This window comes from Gopherus evgoodei, chromosome 13, assembly GCF_007399415.2.
Source record: "Gopherus evgoodei ecotype Sinaloan lineage chromosome 13, rGopEvg1_v1.p, whole genome shotgun sequence".
Lineage (NCBI taxonomy): Eukaryota > Metazoa > Chordata > Testudines > Testudinidae > Gopherus > Gopherus evgoodei.
Window position 1 is genome coordinate 15,507,104 of NC_044334.1, and position 27,880 is coordinate 15,534,983.

Genomic DNA, 27,880 nt, shown 5'->3' on the forward strand with positions numbered 1-27,880 from the left:
CTGCTGTTCACTGCCGCAGCATCGCGTCTACCAGCAGCATGCAGTAGACATAGGGTGACATTGAAAAAAGTCAAGAAACGATGTTTTTCCCTTTTCTTTCACGGGGGGGAGGGGGGTAAATTAACGAGCTATACCCTGAACCACCCCGGACAATGTGTTTGACCCTACAGGCATTGGGAGCTCAGCCAAGAATGCAAATGCTTTTCGGAGACTGCTGGGGACTGTGGGATAGCTGGAGTCCTCGGTACACCCTCCCTACCCCCATGAGCATCCATTTGATTCTTTGGCTTTCCGTTACGCTTGTCATGCAGCACTGTGTAGCCTGGAGATTTTTTTCAAATGCTTTGGCATTTTGTCTTCTGTAACGGAGCTCTGATAGAACAGATTTGTCTCCCCACACAGCGATCAGATCCAGTATCTCCCATACGGTCCATGCTGAGCTCTTTTTGGATTTGGGACTGCATCGCCACCCGTGCTGATCAGAGCTCCCACACTGGGCAAACAGGAAATGAAATTCAAAAGGTTCGCGGAGCTTTCCTGTCTACCTGGCCACTGCATCCGAGTTCAGATTGCTGTCCAGAGCAGTCACAGTGGTTGCACTGTGGGATACCGCCTGGAGGTCAATACCATCAATTTGCGGCCACACTAACCCTAATCCGATATGGTAATACCGATTTTAGCGCTACTCCTCTCGTTGGGGAGGAGTACAGAAACCGATTTAAGAGCCCTTTTTATCGATATAAAGGGCCTCGTAGTGTGGATGGGTACAGTGTTAAATCGGTTTAACGCTGCTAAAATCGGTTTAAACGTGTAGTGTAGACCAGGCCAGAGAGAGACCTCTTTTTTTTCTTTTTTTTCCATTTCTGCTCCAGAAAACAAGAGCAGGATGCACTGAATCCCAGAAAAAACAAAGCCCCAAACAGTTGCTTTATTATACTCCAAAGCCAGTCTTGTATAATTGCATGTGATCTTTTACAAAACCACATTTGCCAGAAGAGCCGGACTGCAAATTGGATTATGAATGTGTTTAAAGAAAGAAACAAACCTAACACCACCATCAGTGGGTTTCCTCTACAGAGTTCTAGTGCTTTGTAGGGATAATTGGCAGAAATCAGGTTCACTCCATCAGTTTGGTCTGAAACCAACCAAATAAGGGGCTAGATTGTTTTCCCTTCTTCCTCCCCTTTGCTCGTTATATGTGTCTATATTGCTGAAATATCCATAAAATGTATTTGAAGTGAGTTAAAAAAGTGGCTTTTGCTCATTAGATACAAAAATTGCTGTACCTTCTACTTAGTGTTCTTGCTTAACTAGTCAGGAGATGCTGGGGTATGACTGAAATCATTGGAGTGCATAAGGAACTGCAGTCCTGATTCCATCTTCCATTTGCTCTAAGACCAACAATGAGTCACCAGCCAGGGAAGAAGGGGGAAGGAATCGGAAAGCATGTGAGTGGGGAGCAGGAATGGGAAAAGGAGGCAAATGAGAAAAGAAGAATCCTATTTTCTGCATTCTTCCCAACACTGAGAAACAGATGGGTTTGCTGCACTGTGTCAACTTCGTCAAGGTGTGTCTGGCATTATTTTAGGAAAGCAGAAATGGGTTTTGACTTTTACTTGACGCTATCTAGAATTCCAGAGGGAACACTGAGTTATGGAGGTCATTCGTTTGGAAGCAAGCCTGACTTTGTATTACAGTAGTTAGTGGTAGTTATTGGTGATTTGTATCATCCTTTTTGTATTTGTGATTATCTGCCACGCTGCCGTGCTGGGTCTCCTGTCCCATGGAGGTAGCTACAACTTATACAAATTTATTTAAAATGTGTAATATAAATGATTTTTTCCTCCCCCCTTACCAGAAAATACAAAAAACTGCAATGTAATGAGCAAGACATTGATTTAATCTAACAGTTATGATTACCAACATCAGGAATGCAACACACGTCCACTGCTTTATAGCTTTTCATTTCCTCCTCCTAGCATTATATCTTAACACAGCCAAAGCCCAGCGGTAGAATCATGATTTCCATGTATATAGGTTAAATCCTTTGAATGGTATCCTTGTCTTTAATGGGTTTCTTGGCCAACTCTGAAATTATTTTGTTTAAAAATGTAAAGCGTACACATTTATGTTGGATAAATTTGGACTAGGATTTGATAAAACATAGAAGATTAGTCCATGTGGTTCTCCAGATTTTTTTCCTCCTCCCTTCTGTTGCCAAAGTCAACACTTCTAGTTTATATTACAGCTGTGCTGAAACCACAGAAATTCAGACCCAGATCAGAATTTTCCCTAAACTTTGGACTGTTCAGATCTGGGGTTTTAGTTTGGAGACTCTCCTCCATAATTTTATTTTTAATAGAAGTAGAAAGCAAGAATCCAATTCTGGAAGCACTTAACCACCGTGGGCTTCAGTATGATTTAAGCACTTTTAAAGCTAAGCATCGGCCTTAAGTGCTTTCTTGAAAGGGGATGCTCTCTGAAAGCCTTCTGTGCATTTTAAACGTTGTAGAGATTCATTACCCAACTCCCTCTGCGTCCTGTACGTGGAGATGATTTTTGGGAAGGCGTTAGTTGGTGTGTTTTAACATGAAGGATTGGTAAGCCCTTTAGTTTCATCACAGCCTTTTCATCTCTTTACTGAGCAGTTTGGGAGGGTCATGTCTGTGCTGAGGTCACAAAGCCTTCTAACCACATGCACTTGCACCTTCTTGAGCTCAGGAAACTGCAGCTAAATGTCGCTTTAGGCATTGTACAGCTTCTGTAGATACATATGGAAAAGGGCATAAACTTCAGCCCTTTACCATTAACAGAGGCCACAGGAAAATCAACCGGGATAAAACTATCAGAGCTGAGCAGGGACTATCCAACTTCTGAAGATCTTATTGTTTAAACAGAAGTTAACCCCTTAATTGCTTGTCAACCGTATTGATATGTCAGCAAACGAGTGCATCCAGTCTGCTGAATGGAGACAATGTACATCTTGCTGTTCTGTCCCCTGGCATGGGCATCACCTGTGCAAAACTGCAGGCTGGACATGTGCACCAAGCATACTGAAGCTGCTGGGTCAAGTTTCTTCTGCTCCATAGATGACTCGGCGCTTTGGAAAGCCACGCCTGTGAGTACTCTGGACATTTTCCAAGAGGTGACTGAGCATGGAAAGCATTAGCTGCTGACTCATACGAGCCTGTCTGCCTCTGACATCAGCACAAAGGGAGAAGAGCAAAGCCAAGTCGCTGACACTATTAACAGGCCAAGTGCAAAAATTGCAGAGCATTTTAGAATGTGTGATATATTTACTTTTAAAGAAAACAAAATGATGAGCAGGCACCCTCTACATTTTTCAAGCTGAGTCGGAAGTACATGGAGTTAGAAACACTCCTGGAAATTGAGCCTTATCATAAGTTTACAAGTTGTGTTTGTCTCAGCCAGGTAAAGCTGTGTGAAGAGCAAAATGCTTTGTACAAAAATAAGAGAACCCCTGTGGTCCTGTCATGGCAATTGTCATTGGGGGGGGGAGGGGAAATTCCCTTTTCTGAAATCATCGGAGTGGCAGCAGAGCATTCTCAGTGGAAGACCCCTCTCTAGAATTCACTCTCCTAGGTGGCAGGAGGGTGGCAGGCTTTAGAACATCGTACTAGATGCATCTGTTTAAACTGGTTGGTTACAGATTTGGGTTGACAGCTAGGGGAGTTGCTTATGACCACTGCATGGAGGAGTCATCTGTTTTAGTGGCTGGTGCTTGGCATTGGAGATAGACTGTTTTTTGTTTTTTAATTTTTGTATCCACACCCAGACAGTCACAGTGGATGTGGTCCAAAGGAAATAAATCACTGTTTGGGAAAAGCAGTCTGGGTGTAATTGGTCAGATATCCACCTCATGAGCCTTGCTTTGTCTACTATAATTCCTATATCCAGAACATCCATCAAACACAGCTTTTTAAAGCATAGCGTGATATTCTCCATACCATGACTGCATGCAAGAATATAGAAGGCTTTCCCCACTTGAACTTGCTCGTAACACAATCCTTAAAGGTTTAGGGCCTTCTTTCTTTGGTCAGTTTGCTTTTGAGTTGGATTGACACAGAAAATGCAGCAGGCATCATAGGAAAAGGAAGTGTTTATTACAGAGATGAGTAGCCTATTGGAAGCAAAAGACCACTCAACCTATGGACAGTTTTCTAAAGTCAGGAGTCTAGGGGGTGGATACTACCAGCAAAGAGACTAGAAGAAAGGAGGGTCGTAGAGTCTCTTCCCTCTAGAGTAAGTGGGCCATGGAAATTAAACTGTCCTCTCAGATTAGAGGAGTTCCCTCCTGCACTTGATTGTGGGCGGTTGGGGAATTGACAGTTATTGTGAAGAAACTTGGTTTTCCACCGCCTGTGTTGTTCCTGTTCTGTAGATTAAAAAGATGACTAAACTGGAAAGTGAAGTTATCTGGAGTATTCATGGGCACTAAAATGTTCTTGAAAACAGTGATAAGGGGAAGGGGACAGCCTGTAATGTGAGGCAAGCTGAGAAAATTCAATGATAGACATCAGAATAAAACACTGGACTCCAGAGACGCATAGAGTGGTATTTCAATCTATTATGGATGGGAAAGAGACCGAGCTCCAGAGTCTCCATCATTACACTCACATACACCCATTCAGGAGGCTGTGTCAATCGGCTCACCCCATCTGTGTGGCAGTCTCGGGGCAGATTAGGATATGGTCCAGCTTCGTCTACTTTAACTCCCAGAGGGAAGGCAGCATTTGATTCCCAGAAGATTAATGAGATGCTTCAGAGCCTCAAATCTGACTTCTTCCAAATGAGGGCATTTGTGCTTATGTCTGTTCTATAGACATGAGCTGCACGGCATTTGGAGAAAATTAAGCGGCTATCCCTCTCTTGATTCCCTTCGGGCCAGGAGTTTTGAAGTGCTCTATATCAGAAGTTCTCTCTATTCCCTACCCTTGTGTCCCCGTTCCTGGTGGTGTATTCCTCCTCCCTCAACTCTTGTTGGGAAGAAGCAGTGGTGGCGACAGCAATGCACCTGCCAAAAGGTGGACCGAGATAAATACCCCATTGCTGAAAAAAGGTGCAAAGGAGAGCAGATGTAAAAACCGCAAGCAGCATTTAAAAATATACACCATGTTTAAAAATAAACCAGTGGTTCCTGAAGAAGGACAGAGGGCCATGCCGGCTGTCGCATGTTAAACAGCAGCAGTGGAAAGTGCAGCTGATATTTTCATGTGAGCAAAACACTTAGTAGCTGGAATTATGCTTTGTTCAGCATCATGACAATGGAGGAATTGTCACTGGTGTCATGTGATGCTTAATATAGCAGAGGAGAGAGCTCAAATGAAGGAAAGGTCTAGGAGGGCTTCCTGCCTCCCCCATCTCCACCCTCTCCGGAAAAATAGGCACCAAATAAATCTTCATGTCCATCTCCTTGGAAATGTATTAGAAGTAAAACTGGCAGGAACATATTGTCTCCCCAGCTGTAACACCAATATGCAATGTGTTCATTTCTAATCTCTTTCACTTTTACTCTTCTGTAGTACCTCTCATCTTCGTATCTCCAAATACTAAATCCATTGACCCTCACAACACCCCTATGAAGCAGATATTATTTTTATTTTATCCATTTTACAGATGGATAACCGGGGCATGGGGAAGTGAGGGACTAGGGTTTTCAAAGGAGTTGAAAAGAACTTAGTGCCCAAGGAAATTTAGTAGGATTTGAGCACCTAATTCCCTTTAAAAAGTCCTGTGGCACTTTATAGACTACAGACGATTGGAGCATGAGCTTTTCGTGGGTGAATACGAAAGCTTATGCTCCAATAGGTCTGTTAGTCTGCAAGGTGCCACAGGACCCTTCATTGCTTTTTACAGATCCAGACTAACACGGCTACCCCACTGATACTTATATCAGAAGGTAGCCGTGTTAGTCTGGATCTGTAAAAGCAGCAAAGAATCCTGTGGCACCTTATAGACTAACAGACGTTTTGGAGCATGAGCTTTCGTGGGTGAATACCCACTTCCTCAGATGCATGTAATGGAAATATCCAGGGGCAGGTATATATATGTGTGCTAGCAAGCAAGCTAGAGATAACGATGTCAGTTCAATCAGGGAGGATGAGGCCCTGTTCTAGCAGTTGAGGTGTGAAAACCAAAAGAGGAGAAACTGGTTTTGTAATACTTAACTCCCTTTAGCCTCCTTTGAAAATCCCAGTTGTTGTGATTTGCCCCAACAGCCATACAGTAAGTCATCAGCAAAGTCAGAAAGAGTATTAATTCTTTTGCACTCTGAATGTGTATGTAGCTTTGCAGAGAGATAACACATGACCCCTGCAATAAAGAATTTGCAAGCAAGGTTGAAATAATATGCATGAGGGATGTAGACAGACACTAGAGGTGGAGTGCTGGTAGGATGACAAGACAGTTGCAAAGGACATCAGTGCAGGCATAATAATGCGTCATCTGAATTTTTCTTTGCTTTTCTTCTGCCTTTCTTTGTGTAGTCTGGCATATGCACATACAGACACTTTCAGCTGCTAAGAGGAGGGTTAGATTGTTTAGGCCTCATGAAAGAAGTTTGATTTAAGGAGACACGTGAAGGAAGAGAGGATGAAGGCCTGGTGGGTAGAGGCCAGTAAGGGGTTTCATGCTTTGGATGCTATGCAGGAGGAGGCCAAGCTAATTTATCTACCTAGAGTTTTATGCCTCAGTTCATTACCATGGTAACTGAGCACATGGAGATGAGAAGGCAATAAAAGGGATTGGTTGTTAGACTTGCTGGATGCTGTGAGGGGGAGAGGTGAGCATAGGGGATGTGGAAAGTGAAAGGAAGAGGGAGCTAAGTATAGTTTAGGTCAGGGGCTTTCAAACGTCACTGCACTGCAGCCCTCTTCTGACAACAAAAATTACTACATGACCCCAGAAGTGCGGACCGAAGCCTAAGCCTGCCTGAGCCCTACCACCCCGGGCCGAGGAGCCAAAGCCTTCGCCCTACCACCCCGGGCGGGGGGGGCCAAAGTCCAAGGGCTTCATCCGTGGGCAGGAGGCCTATAACCTGAGCCCCGCCACCTGGCAGTGGAGCTTGGACTTGGGCCTCAGGTGGTTGGGCTCGGGCTTTGGCCCCGGGCCCCAGCCAGTCTAACGCAAGCCATGGAGACCCCTTTAAAACAGAGTCACGACCCAGTTTGGGGTCACAATCCACAGTTTGAGAACTGCTGGTTTAGGTCCTTGAAGGCAAGGATAAGGCTCTTGAATTTGATGAGGAAGGAATTGGAAGGGGGTAAGAATAAAATCCAGGAAGCCCTGCTTCCACCACTGGGAGAAAATTGCTCCCACATCTGATTTGGAAATAAGCCACCAATGTAGCAGTAACAGTAGCTTCCAGACCTGTGCGTCCGCTCCTTTGGCCGGCTCTCACCAGAAACTGTAAAATGGAGCTGTCTGGTTTGGAGCCATATTAGCTAGAGTCAGCTCCCTGAAGACAGTTAGTAACTCACCTCACACCAACCCTCCTCTTTCTCCCTCCGCACCCCAGGAACTGGGCGTCAAGGCTTTACAAGAATTTGGGGCCCTCTAAGATAAGCCAGTAGCCATGGAACTGGCCTGTACCGTGTAGTGGCTGAGGTGATCTGCTAAAGCTATTGCCATTTTGCAAAGACATCCACAGTTCAAAGCACAATCATGTTTGAACACTGGGTTGACTTTCCCGTTTTTAATGCTTTAAACAGGGTTATGTGTTTAGCAGTTATTTATTTAAGCATTCTCCACGGTATTTGAAAAGCCTTTCTAAAGAGAACTCCTGGTGGAAGAGAGAAAGTGATGCAAAGAGTGGCAGACTAGCACATTCCATCTGAGCTGGCATGCAGATAAGCATGGGTATCATTTAAGAGATACTGTGCTATACACAGACCTGCCAGGGCTCCCTCACACCTGGTATTAAATCAGCAAAAAGCCTTCCACCTTCTGTTGCTGGGAGTTATGCTCTTTAGAGCTGAGTTCGACAGTTGTTATTGCAATTTTGTGGTGCTCTTTTGATTTACAGCTGTTTTTACGACCATTGAGACAGCCACAAATCGAGGAAATCTCATAAAACAGAGAGTAAACGTCTCCTTCACAGCCCAGGCAGAGTTTTGGCATCCGTGCTTATTCCATAGAGCAGGATGTGTAAACAATATTGTGTCTCTTGAGTGGCTGATATCAGTACAGTTAAGTGGTAACAGCTTGAAAAATGCATTTCTCGTATATTAGCGGTAAAACTCAAAATGGGCCCCCAGGCTAAAGTAAATTGGTGACATTTTGCAGCAGAAGGGGAAAAAAATAAAAGCAGGAATTGGAAATGCGGAGCCCCAGCTTTGAAAGCAATGGGATTGAAGCCAAAGTTGGATTTATCTGCATTAGTACAGTACAAAAATAAATGGATCCACCACACTTGTTGCAAAGCATGCCTAATTGGAGAAGACAGATTATATATGTCTGCTTTAAAGAGGAGAAAAAGTCATCTCCCCTCCCCTCCCCTCAATCCTCCATCCTCCCCAAAAGATGAAGTCAGGAAATTCCATATTTAATCGAATTGTCATGGGCAGAACCTTCCCAGTTCCTGTTGTTTAGCACATTGAGAGTGCACGGTACCTGTGTCGTCCTCCTTGTACTCCTGCACACATTGTACCTCACTCAGTTGTGCTTTGCGACCGTAACTCCAAAGAGGCAGCCTTCCAAGCTGCTACACTCTGAATCCCCGTATGACACTGATAACACACTTCCAATTATAAAAATGTTTACTGCTGATGCAGTGCTTTTTGTCTCCCGAAAGGCTCACAAACATTAATGAATCCGCCCGACGTTCCAGAGAAATAGCTAAATATTTAATCCAAATTCCAGATAGAAAGACTGAGGTAGAGATCTTACATGACTTGGCCAAGGAGTAGTCAAAGTCAAACCCTGAACGAGAACTCAGGAGTTCCGTACTCCCTGTCTGTTCAGATCATTGTATCATGTCTCTGCCCTGACCTTCTTGAAGAGGGTGATTTCTCTAATTCAGGCACATAGTCTGTGCACTTTGCTATTTCCCTACACAGTTTTGATATGTAGGGAGATAGTGTACATTCTCCGGCCTTTACTCTTTTTCAGGAGTTTCAAATCTTTTTGGTCTTTTCTAGTAGGTTTTTAATCCCAGTCCTGTCCCTATTATAGCCAAGTGCCTCTAGTGGCCGGGATATTTGTTTGTTTGAACTGTAGTGTTGTAGCTGTGTTGATCCCAGGATATTAGCGAGACAAGGTGGGTAAGGTAATATCTTTTATTGGACCAGCTTCTGTTGGTGAAAGAGCTTGTGGCATTTAGAACAAAGGCTTTTTAAAGGGTAGGGACTGAGTAACATACCAGGAAGTGAAATGTTTGTTGCTTATTGACCTGCACGGTAGATGATAAAATTATATAGGTATCTCATAAAATAACAGAGAGAGACTGGTTCTGCTGTTTCACCATGTTTCAAGATTAAAACATACATATTGTGTACATATTGAATAGTTTCTGCTGTATTCACGTATAGAACCAATGTTATCTGATTGGTGTGACTGGAGGTTGTAGCAGTTGTTGTGTGGCTTGTTAGTTTAATTACCCAAGGGTCTGCTGAATACCAAGCATGGTGGTTCAGTGTTGCTGAAATCCATTTTCTTTTCAGCTTGTGGAGCAGGGCTATGAGAGGTCCTTACACACCTGCTGCTTCTTGTGGCAGAGAGAGAGCTCTAGAGCAGAGAAGCTGGCTTCTTTTTCCTGTGCTGCTAATCACAACCCACTCTCCCCTTCCCACTCCCAGTTAGCTTAGTTCATTACATATAAGCCTTGATTCCTACAGTAATCAGTAGCCACACAAGCAGGCTGGTTCAGCAGAGGGTCTGCGTATGGGTTCAAGAGGATGAGAAGATAGCAGCTCATGCTCTTTTTGTTATATATATTACACTGCAATATACAGTCCTTGTTTCCTTTTTGTTTTGCTTCATCCTGTATTGTTTGGCAATAACTAGCCTTGAGGTTCAAAATGGCCATGGGACTTAATGCATGCTGACCTTACAGATCCTTAGAACAAGATGAAGGGGGGTTGCTCATCAAAATTATCCTATTGGTGTTAAATCTGTAGCAATCTGCTGTGCTGAAAGAAATTTCTCATCCAGAAATTATTTGGGTTTTGGTTTTTGTTGGTTTGTGTAATAAAAAGGACCCAGGAAAATCAGCATTGCCATGTCTCACCATTTTATCATGACTCATGATATTGTTTTTTGTTTTTCTTAAAGTCACAACTCCTGGAGTCATGTTATTGCATGAGAATCTCAACTCACTTTTTTTTTTAATCCAGGTTCGTAGCCCTCATAGTTATGAACAAAAGCTTGAAAATATACTCCCTAAAGGCTTAAAACTCTGCGGAAAATAAAGGGAAATTGAATCCAACATTTTATTTTTATGATTTGTGGGCGCCTAACTAGTGATTTTAGAGTGTTGGCATTGTTCTAGGACAGGCATGGAGATGGGGGCTACTGTGAACGCGCTACCAGTAACTTTGATGTAAAGAAAGAAAAGACATGTACCCACTGGCCACTTAGAATAATCAGATCTTCCACTGTTCCCATCCCTCTGCCAGGACCCAATAGATGAAATGCTCAGAACAGGTAGGACCAGCACTACTCTAGTATGATTTATGGTATCATAGTATGCCCGTTGTATTAAGAATCTCTTCTACACATGCTGTTGGTGGGATTGGGAACTTCCCAATAAACCTCAACTAGGAATGTTTAGAAGTTGCTGAAATAAAAAGAAGGAAAAATTGCATGTGCAGCAAAAGCTACCCGAGTTACACTCTCACTGTAGTTCATGGTTGCAGCTGCTGTCAGCAACTCCAGGAGTGAGAAAGGAACGTGGTGGGCGTTCATCCCAGCACTCTGGTCACACCTTTATAAAGATGTACCCTTTGTGCTTGGCAAGGGGGCTTAGCGTATTCCCGGAACATAGCTTCCAGCATGGTTCCAAGAATGCATTGTGTATATGTTAAGCACTGGTGAAGCGCTGTATTCTCTTCGCCCTGAATGAAATGTACAGATATGGAAATGGACGGCCCCCCAAGGGGAAAGGAGTTTTATCTCTTTAGCCAGGAACCTTTCAGTGTGGGATTTCAGCATCCTGTTGAGTCATCCATATTTGAAAATTGGGCCACTGGATTTTAATTATAGGGATGGGTCTGAATGTTGTCACTGGTCTTTTATGTCTATAGTGGGCCAAACCAAAAACTGAATCTGAACACCACAAATTTGAGGGAAAGTTCTGCTATGGGCTTGAGCTTGGCAACTCAGGATCTCTGCTCAGTCTGAAAAACCTCCTGTATCAAAGGGAAAATGCAACGTCAGATCACCTTCTTAAGGGTTAGTGTTCTTCACCCCTGGAGGATTGTCTGGGACATGCTCACAGTTGTCTAGAAACCCAACACCCAGCCTGCCTCAACATTGGGTGAGCTTTTTGTGACCAAACTGAATTATTTTCTATACACAAGTGGCACCTTCCCCCCCCCACACACACTTAAATGCCCCTTCCTTCCTTTGGTTTGAACAGCTGTGAAAGGAGTGGACCCCAGAAAGAACAGTGCTTTTGTGCAGCACAGTTATGTGTTTAACATAATAAATGTTTATTGTCCTCTGGAGCAAAGGAGCAATAGGCTAAATTATAGCCTGGGGAGGGAAAGCTAAAATCATGAGGTATAGGCTCTTCATTATCTTTTTTTAGCTGTCATAATGTACTGGTGTTCCCCTCTAGCCCATCCCCTCCCCCTAATCCATTGCCTCCGCCATCACTATCTCTAAAATATCTGATTCCCTTACTATTCATCTTCCTTCTCTTCCTCCTCCTGCTCTTTCATTTGTAAGGCATCTCTGGCCTCCAGAGAGATTTGTGACTTCACTCCCAGCAGCCGCTTAACGTGATAAAGGTCCTCAGACTGCCTTTCTCTGATTAATCAGCCCTTGTGCAGCCTCGATAGGGTGTTAATTTGTAAACTCGGTGGACAGGCAGCCGTGATAAGCCTCAACAGCTGCTGTACGTCTGCCATGGGGGATGGGCAGATAAGGCTACAGCCCTGGGATACAGCCAAGAAATATTTTGGAGCAGTGAATTAGAAACAACAAAAAGAGCCTTCTGCAAAGAAGCTCCTTTTTGGGATGGTGAAGATAATATAGCAGATTTCAATAGCCTTTCCCCTTATAAATTCCATGACCTCCTAACCCAGAATAAGCCAAATAACAATCAGATCTCACAAATGTAAAAGACAATGGAGCTTCTGCCAGAAGTGGTGTGTCTATGGTATGAACATGTCATACACCATGAATCTGGCTAGTAGAACTACACAAATCCTTTCATGCATCACACAAATTCCACTAACCAATTTTTACAGCAGTTAGCCTGATTCTTTAGACGTAGATTTGGCGCTAACTCAGTATGGGACTGTTTAGCAGGAAGTGTAACTTGCACAAAGTGGCTGGATGCAAAGGGAATGCAAAATATCTGAGGGGGTACCAATAAGTAAGTTTGTGTGTCCCTAAAATATAGATAATGTATGTGTGAGTGCACGTATATAAAATGCCAGACTATATGTATGTGTCCAGCCTCTACACAAATCATGTAAAGATAACTTTTCTTCTAACTTCAAAAGCCAAAAAATTCAGACCCATAAAGGATTGCAGCGATCTCTGAAGGGAGCTAGGTATGATCTTCCATTCCATGGAGGAAAGCTAGGCAAGTTGGAGTGAGTCAAGGCCAAAATGAGAAGCATTTACTTTGCTTATGTGGCGAGGGTGATTACAGTCAAACATTCCCATTCATTTAACATATATTATTTTTATTTTTTATGTAATCAAGGATATATTCCTAAAAATTGAAGGGAGGAATATTTTATTGAATTCGTATCAGCTTCTTAGTTCAGCCGAATCCAAGTAACTCTTCCATTGCTGACCTCATTAATAATACTCCTGTTATCTGAGGACAGATGACAACATGTGGCAGATCACAGAAGCTGTTCCTTTGTTGCCTACCAATGCAGATTGTTATTTGGAGCCTTTTTGAATTGCAGCCGTTCTCAGACCGTAAACTTTACATGAAATCAGATGTCTTGCAAAATCCTCTCGGCCTCCGGAATGTGGTTTGCAGCAGTTTGTGTAGTTGAAGGTTCCAGGAGGGATTTGGGTGACCCATGATTGGTTAAAAGGGGAAAATTAAAATTAAGGTTGCCCTTACAATGATGGCAGGAGGTACAGAAATGAATTGCTTGGCAGTGCAGATCTGGCCCTTCCTTTTCCTCCCCCTCCCACCCGTTTTTCCCTTGGTTGCCAAGTCCTGTCTGGCAGGCCATTTCAATGATAAATGCAGGTAGCTGGCAAGGACCACAGTTAGGAGTTTATTCTAGTGTGCCAAGCCTTGCTTGGCGTTCCCCATCGGTGCCAGCATTTGCATCCTTACTCAGTTTGATGGAAACCAGGACACGAGGTGTGAATTTATGTCTGCATCCTTCCAGAAGAGCTGGGATAATGAAATGCCAACTCAGCCCTGGGAGCAGCAGAGTAATTTGGTGGGTACCTAACAACAGTCTGCCACCTGTCATTTGCAAGACATTTCCTGCCCTCCCCCCGTCTCTCCTCTCCGTGATGCAGCCTTTGAATTATAAGAAATTTTAGGTAATTCTACAGAGTCCTTTCCTTTGATTCCTTTGATTTAATGCAAATAAAATCTGTGTCCCAGCCAAATGATAACCTGGCTGGATAGTTGCAAGCTGTAATGACAATAATACAAACTAGTGTAGTAGTGTATTATTACAATGTTCCCAACCTTTCCTAGTCATAGACAAGTTTCCTCCTACATTTTGTAATGAAAGCTGAAACAGTAGCCAACTCTATGGCTATATTTCAGCATCATGGGGGTCATGCAATGAAATTTAGACAGCAAATACAGACTGAATATCAGAAAAACTGTCCTAACGGTGAGCTCTTGTCATGGAGTACAGTAGCCTTTCAGGAGAAGGTTTCAAAGCACCATAATCTGAGATGTTTCAAAGTAGGCTGGGCAAAACACTGGAAAAATGCACCATAAGGAATAGTTCTGCACTGGCTGTGGGGCGGATTAGCTGACTTTAACATAGTGAGTCTTTCCCATCACTAATCTGCAGGGAGAGGACACAACCTGGTCAAATGAGATGTCCAGAAAACTCTCCCCTTATTATAATTCATAGACAAATATTGTCCAGAGACAGAGCTGGTGCTCTTAGCCACTGGGAGGGAATTAAGAAGAGAGCCTAAAGAAGAGCCAAGTGTAATCTTGCCATTTATCACAATTTAAAATAATTTCCTACTGGAAAGAGTTGGAGAAGAAACAAGCGCAATGTCTGTTTCACCTCCAGAACTATTGGCTTTTCCCCTGATTATCTGGCATGTCTTTGGTGTGGAAGATCTGAAAGACACAGTGGATGGGCACGTGATAAAGAAAATACCCGTGCCAATTAGGAAAGGAAAAGAGGAGTGTAAAACTGTGATGAGCCCCAGCAGGGCTTGGAGGTAGTCTCAGTGAGAAGGGTACTGAGATGAGAGAATATTACCCCATAGTGCAATTAAAGTAACTAAGGACACACAGGCTAAAATGTAAAGTGAAGCTTCTGGGCTGTGTTTAACAAGGACAGCTGGAAATGCTTCTCTCTGCTCAGTGTCTCTGAGAACAGCTTAGGGGGCCTTCCACAGCTGCAGGACCAGTCTTGTCGAGGCCCCATGAACTTTCTGACCTTTTTTAAAGAAATGCATTTATTTATTTACTTATATTGTCCAGAGACAAAGCTAGTGCTGTGGAGCGAGGCTGGGGCGGAGGAGGAGTTTGGCCTTTTCCTCTGGGAGGTAGTAATTGCTGAGAGGAAGCAGAATCACAAAGCATGGCTAATAGAGGGAATAGGAAAGGGAAAACAGTAGGCTGTAGATGCTCTCTAGGGGTGGGTTTGTGGGGGAGATGACAGAAGGGAGCAGGGAGGGAAGAGAAGTTAGCAGGCCTCTGCCCTGAGGCTCTGATAACAGACATGCTTGTAGGTCAGGCATCCTGCTGCTTCCAGAGCATCATGTCAGCAAAGACTTCTCTTCCAGCACGGAAAGGAGGGCGCGTCTGTGCAACCGAGAGATCTGAGTGGCACATGTTGTACAATTACAGTTACTGTTTAATCCAAAATAATTTAACCACCTTCAGAATGATTGTAAAGCGGTGGGGAAAGTGCTCTGGATTCAAAATGTTATTTTGTTTTTCTGTGCAACACACCATTCTGTTGCCAAGAGAGTAGCGTGAAAAAATAGCCATAAATATAGGACCTGCATTTCAAAATTATGGGCTTGATTCACCATACTCCTGCAGCTTATGCACTCATGTACGTAAGTGCAACCTGGGTGTAAAATGTTCCCTTGCTATTCTGATCAGGTCCACTTTGCACTGGTAGGCACATGGTGTGTGGTATACACAGTGAAGTTCAGCAGTGAACTGCCCCTGTGTCCTGTGCTTTCAGGCTCCCCACAGCCTAGTGCAGCTGACTAGTCCCAGAACTGCGCCAACATTGAGGATGCTGGCCCAAGGACAAGGAAGTTAAACACAAGAAATCCGTGCTCACTGGCGTTCTGGGGCTACTGAGAAATAAAAACGTTCAAGTGGAAAAGGGGCAGAGGTGATGCCTTTTTGAATAGAAAAAAGTGTGCTGTGAAGTGCCCTTTTCCGTGACAGCAATATTACTGCGTGCACGCACTACTTTTGTCAATTAACTTGACTTTGGGGCTTTGCTTGACATTTGACAGGAACAGAATATAGTCCAAGAAGCTTCCTGTTACTAGTAAAGTCTCTGTTAAAGTGAACCTTCACCCCTGGTGCCCAACACCTATCAGTTGCTCATAGAAAGGCCTTTAATGAAAGGTCAGGATTGTACTGGAAACCTTTAGGCTATTTTAAGGCGGTCACTTTATCAACGAGTTGCCTGTTGAGTGTAGTTCATAGTGCAGATTTCACCACAGTGTGTTATCAGGTGACTGCAGCACGGCAAAAGTTTTTGTATTGTGTTTTAGATAGATCAGCACAATGCATTCTTTTGCCAATATTGCCCAAATCTGGAATTCTTTCTTGCTTAGGGGTTCTCATTTATTATTAGTGAGCTTGGCATTTAAATAGATACAGCCTTTGGCTTAGAGGTGAGTGGCCAGCTTTTCACAAGTTCTCCATTTCAGCAACTGGAGTTACACTTTCAAAAGAGCTTATTTCCCATTTAGGCACCTAAGAAGATTTTCAAAAGTGCCCCGTGGCCAGGGGTTCCCATTATTTAGGTCCCCAAATGGGAACTGTTGGGTGCTGAGCCCTTCTGAAAATCTAGACCATAAATTCTATGTAAAGGTCACATGGGGACAGTGTCTTCACAGTCCAAGGATGATCAAAAAGCAAAATGTAGCTGGAGTGTGTGTAGTGTATCCTGTTTCTTCTTGCAGCACAGCTGTCTAATATTCGCCATTGATCAGTTAATTAGCCCTGTCCCCATCAACAATAATGCTTCCTAGAAGGTTTCAAGAAAAGATCAGTCACATGCTTTGCACCTCAGATTGATTTCTCTTGTGATGTTGTGCGAAATTATCAACTTGCAGTTTTCATAGTTTTTCTAGCTGACTTTATTCTGTTTATTTTATTTGTATTAATGCATCAGAAGTTTCTGTCAGATGCGGGTGCCGTTTTTGAAAGATTCAAAGTTCTAACAGCTTCTTCAAATGTTACACGTCCCCTCAAAATATATGCAATGCTGTCCACAGATCATTACATTTCTCCTGTACCCTTTCCTGTGTTTGATGCTTCCTTGTTTACTGGACGGTTTGGGGGAGCTCCAAGCTACTTTTGCATCTTCCCATGTGTATCAATTTCCATTTACTTTAGAAAAACTAGTTAGTTGTCTGCTCCTAGCACTGAAGGAAGGAATTTGGTATAAAGCAGGAAAAAGGGACTTCCAGAAACAACTTGCATTGAGCAAAAGGATTAGCCACCCACATATGGTGAAATTCTCCACTGAATAAGCCATATAGCAGCCACAGCAGCTCAGAAGAGGTGGATAAAATCAAAGAAAAAAGCGCAAAAGGAGGATGAAAAGCAGGAAGAGACAGCCTAGTAATTGATGAACCTCCAAATCTTGCAGGTCTGCTCTGGAGGCTTCTCAGAACATATCCATCCCTTTTAGTTTGGAAGCCTCCCAAGAAGATCCCTTTTTTGTGAGATTTCCAGCACTCGTTGGTTTCAGCTTTGTGAGTGTTGTTGTGAGAATAGCCTGTCTTGAGATTGGATCCTAGCTGCAACAGAAGGTGTGCAGCCTTTCCAAAAATGAAAATTAAGCTACATTTTACAACCTTCTTTCTTCTCTCCCCCAAAGGGAAATGTGGCTGAGTGTGGAGCAAAGATTTGGTTCTTACATATACAGAAGTAGTCCACCCGGCCTTTGTCACCATACAGTTTTGTTCTTTGTGAACCCAAAATTTGGAGCTAGCTAGCAGAAAAGTGCCTTGTGGTCAGGTGCTTGAAGCAGCAAGACTGGGGCCAGTGTAGAGCAGAGCTATGTTGTTTGATGAATCAGTTCTGGATTGGGAAACTGGTGTTTTCTGCTCCAGGAAGATCTATATGGCCTTTATTTTCAATGCCAAGCAAGCATTGATTCCCCGTTAACAATTTTTTTAGGCTGGGGGGGGGAAATCAGTAACTACTGGGAGGCCTGACATGGTTTTATTGTGCTGTCTTTTGTGTGATGCTATAGTTCTTTGTTATATATAATCTTTAAATTATTAATCTGTAAAAGGGCTACACCTTTCAGATGTCCTGTGTTAGCAGGAATTGGGATAAATGAGGCATGGATTTTATTGTACCTCAGTATTTGTCTTTAGGGAGAAAGGGTGTGCTGCATCATTTGTGGTTTCCACCTTCCATTATTAAAGCAAAAACTGCCTTTGCTGGGGCTTCTATTAGCAAGAGTTGAAAACATGAGCCACAATGTGTTCTGTTTGCTGCTAGTTTGTGTGCACAAGGAGCAAGAGAATGAGGAAACGGAGCATGGGTTTTCTTTTTCTTATTTCTGGGGGTGGGCGTGGGAAAGAGTAGTTATGTGTAGTAGTTTCAACACCATTTAAAGTTAAGCCACAGAGCTGGGTGGATGCTTTTCCTCTTTAGAACTGGGGAAGGTAGGACGTTGGAGGGGGAGAAGGAAATCAAATCAAAACAGCAGCGGTGAATTGGCAGTTGTCAGCAACCCTGATGAATAAGCCGCCTCCTCCCCTCCCCGCCCCAAAAAAATAAGGCATGGTACAAATCTGCAGGCTCCCTTAAATGGAACTGGAAGGATCTTAAAAAGTTTGATGTGATTCAGCTGTGTGAACCACCTTGAAGACTCTTTACTATCCTGTGAAATTGTGCGTTTGCGCACATGCACAGGGCTGCCCAGAAGGGTGGGGGCGAGTAGGGAAATTTGCCCTGGACCCCACAGGGGCCCCCATGAGAGTTTTTTGGGGCCCCTGGAGCGGGGTCCATCACTCGCTTCAGGGTCCCCGGAAGACACTCTCGAGGCCTGGGCCCCGGAGCTTCTTCCACTCTGGGTGTTCGGCAGCAGGGGGTCCTTCCGCTCCGGGACCCGCCGCTGAAGTGCCCCGAAGACCCGCAACGGGGGGTCCTTCCACCCCGAGACCCACCACCGAAGTGCTGGGTCTTCAGCGGCGGGGGCCTCCCACCGCTAAAGACCCCAGGCCCCCTGAATCCTCTGGGAAGCCCTGCACATGCATGCTTATTTTGGGGAAAGAGTCAGAGAAAAAGTCTACAATACACGAAAAATATAGAGCCCCCTATCTCATAGAGAAAGAGGTCTTACCAAAGCAACAGCTTTAATAAAACATATCTTCCTCTAGCTGTGCTGTATCCAGTGCAAATGAAAGAGAAGAATAGTTAAGAGGAGAACAAGCACCAAATGTACAAGCAAGACTAGAAGTGTCTTCAGTCTGTAGGCTTCAGGCTGAGAATGTCTGTCTGCATCATCCAGTGATGAAAATAAAATCTAGTAAGGAGCAAAAGACTCCAGGGGTACACAAACCATTTTGCTCTGTAACCCTGTGACTGCCCTCCCCCGTTCCTGAGACTTTGCTTCAGGTGGGTGGGGAGAGGAGGAAAGGAAATCCCTTAGCTTCATGCTCCTAAACCAAACACTCGCACACATGAATTCCTGGATGGCTTGAGCCATCCATGTAAAGGGCTCTTAACTGGCTGAATTGCTCTCAGGGGAGGAATTCTGCTTTTTTTAAAAAAAAAAATTCCTTCTGAAACATATGCAAATTAATTGCTTGAAACAGCAGAAAATGTGGGAGGGCAATGGCTTTAGCATATGCTTTGGTTTGCTAGATTTTTGCACTCATTAGTGGGCTTGCTCAGATCCATAGGTTTTTTGTGTCCATTTTCTTTAAAGGGTGAGTAATGGAATTGAATGATGTATTCAAATTCTGTCTCATTTCTGCCTTCCTCAACTTGCTCACTGACTTTAGAGTAATTCCTTGAATAAACTGTAGTGCAGGCATTTACTGTTTCAGAAATGGCCCTTAAGCCAAAAACAGTACTGATCCGGAGGCAAAGATCTCTATAAATTCATGCAAATCTTAATGTAAACACTCGGTATGAAGGTTTATGTCTTGTAAGTTGTTGGTTTTAGAAGCAGTGACTGAGCTGCAATATTCAGCCCAAACTTCAAACATTCCTAGTGCATAGACCCAGGGTTTTGATTCAGATGCATTCCTATTTTCTGTCTGGTGGTGGTGTATATTGTTTGACAATATATGGAAGAAGGTCTTACTCATGGATAATAAATTCAGAGCTGGCGCTAAACTATTTTATACACTGCTGCCATTGCAGCATTACGGTGTAGTGGTAAATAACTAGCCAAAGTCAAGGAGTAAATTCTGCCCTCAGCTTCACCCATGCAGCAAAGGTGATACAAGTGTAATTCAAGGCAGAATTTGGTCCATCATCTTGGATCATTTTGATAGAAGGTATGCAGTGGCCATACACACCAAGACTGAAGAGGCAGGCTCAAGTCAGAACCGCCTTACTTATTTTGTGGGTTGCTGTCTCAACCTCAGCATTGTTTCATGTTGCCTTCCCTCTGTTTTTTATAGCATTCAATATGATCACTGCAGATTGTGACTTTGTGTTCCTTAGGGTATGTCTACACTGGGATTATTCCGATTTTACATAAACCGGTTTTGTAAAACAGATTGTATGAAGTCGAGTGCACGCAGCCACACTAAGCACATTAATTTGGTGGCGTGCGTCCATGGTCCAAGGCTAGCGTCGATTTCTGGAGCGTTGCACTGTGGGTAGCTATCCCATAGTTCCTGCAGTCTCCCCCGCCCATTGGAATTCTGGGTTGAGACCCCAGTGCATGATGGTGCAAAAACAGTGTCATGGGTGATTCTGGGTAAATGTCGTCACTCATTCCTTCCTCCGTGAAAGCAATGATAGACAATCATTTCGCGCCCTTTTTCCCTGGATTGCCCTGGCAGACGCCATAGCACGGCAACCATGGAGCCCATTCAGCTTTTTTTTACTGTCACCGTATGTCTACTGGATATTGCTAACAGACGCGGTACTGCCGCGCTACACAGCAGCACTCATTTGCCTTTGCAAGATAGCAGAGCCGGTTATCAGTTGTTCTGTACCATCTGCCATGCCATTGTAAATTGGCGATGAGATGACGGTTATCAGTCATTTTGTACCCTCTGCTGCTGTCATGGGTGCCCCTGGCTGAGGTCGGCCAGGGTCGCAAAGACAAAAATGGGAACAACTCCCCGAGTCAATCCCTCCTTTATGGTATCTAAAAATAGAGTCAGTCCTGCCTAGAATGTGGGGGAAGTGTACTAGAGAACCAGTGTACTAGAGAGCACAGCCGCTCCTTGTCAGATCCTGCAGAAATGATGAGCTGCATGCCATTCTAGGGGCTGCCCCTGCAACAACCCCACCCGTTGCTTCCCTGCTCCCCGAACCCTCCTGGGCTACCATTGCAGTATCTCCCCATATGTGTAATGAAGTAATAAAGAATGCAGGAATAAGAAACACTGACTTGTTAATGAGATAAAATGAGGGGGAGGCAGACTCCAGCTGCTATGATAGTCCAGGCAGGACAGAATCTTTTCTTTACACGTGAAAGGGAGGGGGCTGATGGAGCTCAGCCTCCAGTTGCTATGATGAAGACGGTTACCAGCCGTTCTGTACCATCTACTGGGAATGACCGGGAGTCATTCCTATTTTTATCCAGGCGCCCCCGGCCGACCTCACCTGGAGCCAGCCAGGAGCACTCACAGGCTGATGATGACGAGGGATAGCAGTCATATTGTACCGTCTGCCACCGGGGAGGGGAGGGAAGAGGATACTGCTGTTCACTGCCGCAGCATCGTGTCTACCAGCAGCATGCAGTAGACATAGGGTGACATTGAAAAAAGTCAAGAAACGATGTTTTTCCCTTTTCTTTCACGGGGGGGATGGGGGTAAATTAACGAGCTATACCCTGAATCACCTCGGACAATGTGTTTGACCCTAAAGGCATTGGGAGCTCAGCCAAGAATGCAAATGCTTTTCGGAGACTGCTGTGGGATAGCTGGAGTCCTCAGTACACCCTCCCTACCTCCAGGAGCGTCCATTTGATTCTTTGGCTTTCCGTTACACTTGTCACACAGCACTGTGCTGTGGACTCTGTATCATAACCTGGAGATTTTTTTCAAATGCTTTGGCATTTCGTCTTCTGTAATGAAGCTCTGATAGAACAGATTTGTCTCCCCATACAGCGGTCAGATCCAGTATCTCCAGTACGGTCCATGCTGGAGCTCTTTTTGGATTTGGGGCTGCATCGTCACCCGTGCTGATCAGAGCTCCATGCTAGGCAAACAGAAAATTAAATTCAAAAGTTCGCGGGGCTTTTCCTGTCCACCTGGCCACTGCATCAGAGTTCAGATTGCTGTCCAGAGCAGTCACAATGGTACATTGTGGAATACTGCCTGGAGGCCAACAATGGTGCACTGTGGGATACCGCCTGGAGGCCAATACTGTCGATTTGTGGCCACACTAACCCTAATCTGATATGGTAATACTGATTTTAGCGCTACTCCTCTCGTTGGGGAGGAGAACAGAAACCAGTTTAAAGAGCCCTTTATATTGATATAAAGGGCCTCGTTGTGTGGATGGGTGCAGCGTTAAATCGGTTTAATGCTGCTAAAATCAGTTTAAACGCGTGGTGTAGACAAGGCCTTAGAAATAATAGTAGTAGAGATGACTCTTTCTTATTATATCTGCTGCAGATCTTGCTGCATTTTTACTGTCTCTTTCTAAATCACTGTCTAAAATATGTAACAGCGCAATACAAGTCATAGCGCACTTATCATGCAAACCTCCCAGGGGCACCTTAGAATAAAATCAGTAAAATCAAAAAGAAAATCAACTTAGTTCAGCCCTGAGTTGAATTAATTATTTTTAAAGCAGTATTGAGGCTGGGGTTTTTTATATATATATTTAGCTTCTCCAGTTTGGTTCTGTCTGTATCATATTTTTATTCAGTTTGATGCAAACTTGGAGAATATAGTAATAATTATCACACTGAGATGAGTAACATGTTGATAATGCCCATCTGTCCAAAAATTAGCTTGTCATTCTCTATGGACCCTTTTATTGACCAGATAATAATCAGCTAGTGATAAACAATAAATTTGTTTATGCTGAAGTAGACGTACTTTGATAGCTGGAAAAAAGTCATCAAATTAGCCAATAAAAGCTTTATTTACCATGAAGCGTTTTTTAAATGTCTGTCATTATCATCCTGGTTGCAACATAGTGACCCCGATTATCATGAAGCTGTTTACAAGGTTTAGGTTAATTGGATTTCTTAACTACTTCCCATAGCTGTGAAGAGCACAAGTACAGTATGATGGAGTTCAAATTTTGTAAACGGGGCTGCATTATACTGAGACAGGCTTCCTATAGAAAGAAGTTGCTTTGTTTCATAACCATAGCAGCTGCATAGCAGCTGTGTCTGTGATTTGATATGATATATGTAACACCTCTGTTTGTGCAGATGCATATGGCTATAGCTTGCACTGTCACTACACAACTACGATTTGTGTTTTCGGTAAGAGAAGAGGTTTATTTTCAACAAGAGAGACTTTGAAATGTTGTTACTTCAGCTTAATAGCCAATTCATTTGTATTTTCATATGAAGAATCATGAATAAAATAGCTTGTGTGTTGCATGGGTGCCTAAATAAAAGAGACAGGAGGATGTACTTGAGTGAGAACAGGACAGTACTTTTATGTGCTTTTCTTTCCTCTACTCAAGATTCCTGCTTGTTCTTAAATAGCACAACATTGCACCCTCCAGGTTCAGTGTGTAACTGCAGTTATGATGATTGATTTGTTCTGTAAGGACTGTGTATTTTTGGTAGAGACTCCTAGATTCTCTTTTAGAATCAGTAACCCTCTTTCTGTTTTGTTTTCAGGCTTCTTTGGGCTCCGAAAAGCTGTTTTCCCTTGCAGCAAATAAAGGTAGGTGCTTCGGAGAAACACTTTCCTTTTCTTATCTTGCCGTAAGAACAAGAAACTCCTTCAGTGTATGAAACCGTAAAAAGAACAGGAGTACTTGTGGCACCTTAGAGACTAACAAATTTATTTGAGCATAAGCTTGTGTGTGTAACACAAATTGAATTTAACAGGAAGCCAGTGACTTCAATCTTGCCACGTAGCATTGTCAAAAAGAACACCTCATATTGTCACAGGCTTGCAATGGTTATGTTAATTTTCACTGCCACCTTGTATTAGGATGAGGCTGGGTTCTTTTCCCTTCCAGATGGTAGATTTGTAGCAAATGTCTTAACGAGAGAGCTTATTGACAAAGCAGAAATCAACTCTATAGCAGAGCTGCCACAAGCAAATCTTCATTTTTAAAAAAAAACTAAGGAATATTTGTGTATCTATATTACTCTCTCAAGGATTCAAATATCTTTTCACCCACCAGCATGCCGAACTTTTATATCTGTAGATCTCAATCCTCCAAAGTGAAGTTTAAGGTGCCCAGTATATTGCAGGATTCTAGCCCATAGTTCCCATTAGTATTAATGAGAGTTACCTGTGATACACACTGGGTGTTGCAAAGAGACGTGGCCTGTTCAGATTTCCTTTGGGAGTTGGGTATATATATTTTTAAATATACCAACCCCTCCCTTTAGGACTCAGTCTGCCGGTAATACAAGGCTACTCTGGCTTGTTGCTCAGCTTCCTATGGATAATCTCACTCTTGGCTGAATGCTGTGGACAAAAAATATTAAGGAACAGCCTTGTAGAGAAGAGTGTTGTGTACAATTGAAAGCATTATGCGCTATGAATGGTTCTGCTCTGTCGTGCAAGAAGGCTGACATTATGGCTTTGTATACACTGCCAGTAAGTAACGCTGTTCTGCAGTGTTCCTTCTATTGAACTACAGAATAAAAACCATTTCAGAGCAATAATGACTACTAGGGAGACACAAATGTCCTGAAGGGGGAAAATGAGGCTCATTAATAAGAAATTATAGCATGAAAAGGTTATTTCAAGAGGACCAAGAGAGGACTCGTTTACCTCACTACTGTATAGGAATAGGAGCTAGCCAAGGAAAGGCTTTTTGGTTATTACTTGTTGTGTGTGTCTCAGGCTGGTTCCAGGCACCATTGGGCTGGCCTTTTTAGAGGCTGTAAGTGCCACAAATTCTTTCCAAGTCCTGCAAACTTTAAATGGTAAATGTGAAAACTGATGGTAAGTGTGTGACATTAGTACATTTGCAGATGTTTTCACAAAATTATGCAGTTTCATCAGGAAAAAAATAACAAAGAACTGCAGGGGCCGAAGAGGAGGCGAGCGGAGGGAAGGGGGACAGACACCATTTGTCATCTGTCCACCCTACTGTGTATATTAGGTGCCAAACCTTGGTAAGTCCAAATCCCATACAACTCGCTTGCTCTTAAAAACAAAACAAAAAACTCCAGGAGCATGGGTGAAAATGTGGCCCAGTGATCTAGTTTAGAGGATTACATTCAAGTGTCAGCAGCTTTGTTGGCTCCTGCAGTTATTGAAGTCTGATGGTTTTTTCCACCTTGATATCTCAGAGCCACTCAGCAACATGGATTGCTCTCCATCATGTGCCGGTGGCAGTAAACTTGACGGCATGGAGTCATTTACTCTCTGGTGTTTACATCACTGCAGCTGAAAATTATTACTGTTTTTTTTGCCATGGATCCAGATATCACCAGACTTTGGGAAAGTTTCAATCCAGATATGAATTTTGTGACTCATCTTTAGCTTCTACATAGATCTTGGAGTAAACACATGTCTACCATGCTGCTTGCCAAAGATTGAGACTGTGTTGGCAGACTGTGCTCAGGGCTACCTTAGTATTGGCATGGCATAGCATAGCAGTTGTATTGCAAGGTCCGATTGAGTAGCATTGGTTCATCTATATGGAGAAGCTTGAACAGCACTAAATTCTGATGCTGGTTAATTTTACAAGTCCTGCTATGTGATTACAACAGAGTTTTATCTCTCGTATATGCAAATTAAAGGCACTGTTAAATGATGAAGCCTTTGTGATGCCATATGGGCAGAGAGAAGGTGACCTTCAAGGACTGACATTTCAAACTCCATTAATAAGATACCAAAATTGACTTAAGTCCTAAGTTTTCAAAGGTGTGAGCAATTGTGCAGGCAAAAGATTAGTTAAAAGTACACTTTCCTGATTTGTACACACATATGGTGCAACGGGTGCACATTTCTCTTGCAGGCATTCGCATTGTGCCCTTCTTTGAAAATCTGTGCTTCGGTTTGGGGCGGGGATGGAGGATTGCAAGGGATTACAGGCGAAAAGCAAAAATTAAAAATCAAGCTAAGTCACTGAGGGGTGCACTTCAAGCATTGTTTTGCCAAAGCTTGTACTGCTCAGATTATGGGAGAGGGCCCTCTTTCTTCAGAACACTTTACGCACTCGCTGCTTGTAAATTCTCAGTAAGGTTTTTATTTTAATATATTATCATTCCATTTTTTCTTCATGAAGATCACCCAGAATTCTGTAGAGGTTAATTTCTTAGTTAGCAAGTTCTATGTTGCCTTTTTTTACATGATTGTTGTTTTTTGGGGGTCGGGTGTTAAACACAGTAGGTCAGATTCATTCTTGGTGTAACACCATTGACTTCTGAACAATTACATGAAAGATGCATTTGGTGCAGTAAACTTATTAATGTCATTCTAGTTTACCAATAGATTAACAGTGCAATGAAGTATGAAGATGGGCAGCCTTTACTTTTCCATGTCTGGAATAGTTGTAAAATGTAACTTTTTACCATGCTGCTTAGGTCTTAGATGCTGAATCTTTTGTTTACTTTTCCCTGTGTTACATTTGTCTTTGCCTCCTTACAACAGAAAGCCATTGCTGCTGTGCCCCTCTTTTGACACAAGTTGATGTGTGACAACAGATGTACAGTCAGCTTCCCTGGAACCTTTGCCATTATGCAGGGGAGAGGAGGTGTCTTGACCCAAAGTGACCTCAGTGGTCACAGCTGTGAAATAGAGCGAATTAGAGGACTTTGAGCTTCCTGGAGAGAGAGAGAGAGAGATTAAACACCCCACACAAGAAAATAGCAATTAACAATAAAAAGCATAGAGGCCCATTTGTTCTGATACCTTGTTCTTTTCATGCAGGGTTCTTCCAGCCAGTCACTGGTGGGGGAAAGGCGGGGGGAGAGCTTGGAGGGACCTGAAAAACGAAAGTGCAGAGGCAGGCTGGATCAAAGCTCCATGCTAGCCAAAGGGATAGGAGAGACTGAGAAGAGGAAAACAAGCAAGAGCTTCTGACACAAATTCAGATTTGTCTGTCAGCCTGCAGCAGGCCAGAGGAGCATTTGCCCATTAAACACCCAAAGGGACCTCAGTCTGGCTGGTGTATTGACGTTAGGGGTGTTGAGTTTTTGAAAGCTATTCTGATGCACTCACTGCAGCTACTGATTCACTTTTAGGCAAGTCCCTTCTTCCCATTTCATTGGAGGGAAATGATTATGCCCTATGTTACGTGCAGGTATCCTAACTACTATTTGGTGATCCCCAGTGGTGCTAGTCCATGCAGTGCCAGCCCTGTGTCGTTTCTTTCAGTGAGATAACCAGTAAGGTGCCAGAGGAACAAGGAGAGCTTTTATTACCAATAAGCCTTGAAACCAAGATCCTAATGCTGAGAAAATTTGTGGAGATCCGAGTTCTCTCTTGAACCCAGCTCCTTCCTCAGCCACCAGGAGTACTGCAGTATGAATGGGCTTTTTAAAATAGATGTTTCTTCAGTGGATTTAATGCTGGTGAAACATTCCAGGTAAATGGTCCTGGTTAGTGAAATCCTCTATCCCCAGAGCAAGTGGAGCATGGACAGCTTCAGTGCAAGTTTCTCCATACTAACCCTTCCCAATGTGCTTCAGTCCTGACCTGGAGCAATAACTTGTAGAAGTGAAATGGGAATTCAGTGTCATTGTCCACTGAATCCTTGGAACCTCTTCCAAAGCTTCCAGCAAGGTTGCCAGATGTGGTTTTGTAAGATGACCACCTGTTCACTAGGAACCAGACTGAGTGCAGCACCACAACTTTGGACAGGGCCCGGAACAGCCATCAAGGACGATTAGGAAGTCAATATGAGCTGTGAGTACTCAACATCTGCTGGGCTCGGGCCCAAACTTTGAATTAGGCAGGCAATGTTGTCTGACGCATAGAGTACCTGACTGGGAATCCATGTTCCTAA

The 27,880-nt window shown here is 43.4% G+C and overlaps 1 protein-coding gene across 11 annotated transcripts in view; it reads left to right on the top strand.

Annotated features, from left to right (window-relative positions):
* Nucleotides 1–27,880, top strand: part of FBRSL1 (fibrosin like 1) — a 756,178-nt gene that overhangs the window by 656,832 nt on the left and 71,466 nt on the right. For all 11 annotated transcript variants that reach the window (XM_030582655.1, XM_030582651.1, XM_030582657.1 and 8 more), the window contains one exon: nt 23,580–23,625. In XM_030582655.1, coding sequence (XP_030438515.1) covers nt 23,580–23,625 — 46 coding nt within the window. The remainder of the gene's footprint in view (nt 1–23,579; nt 23,626–27,880) is intronic.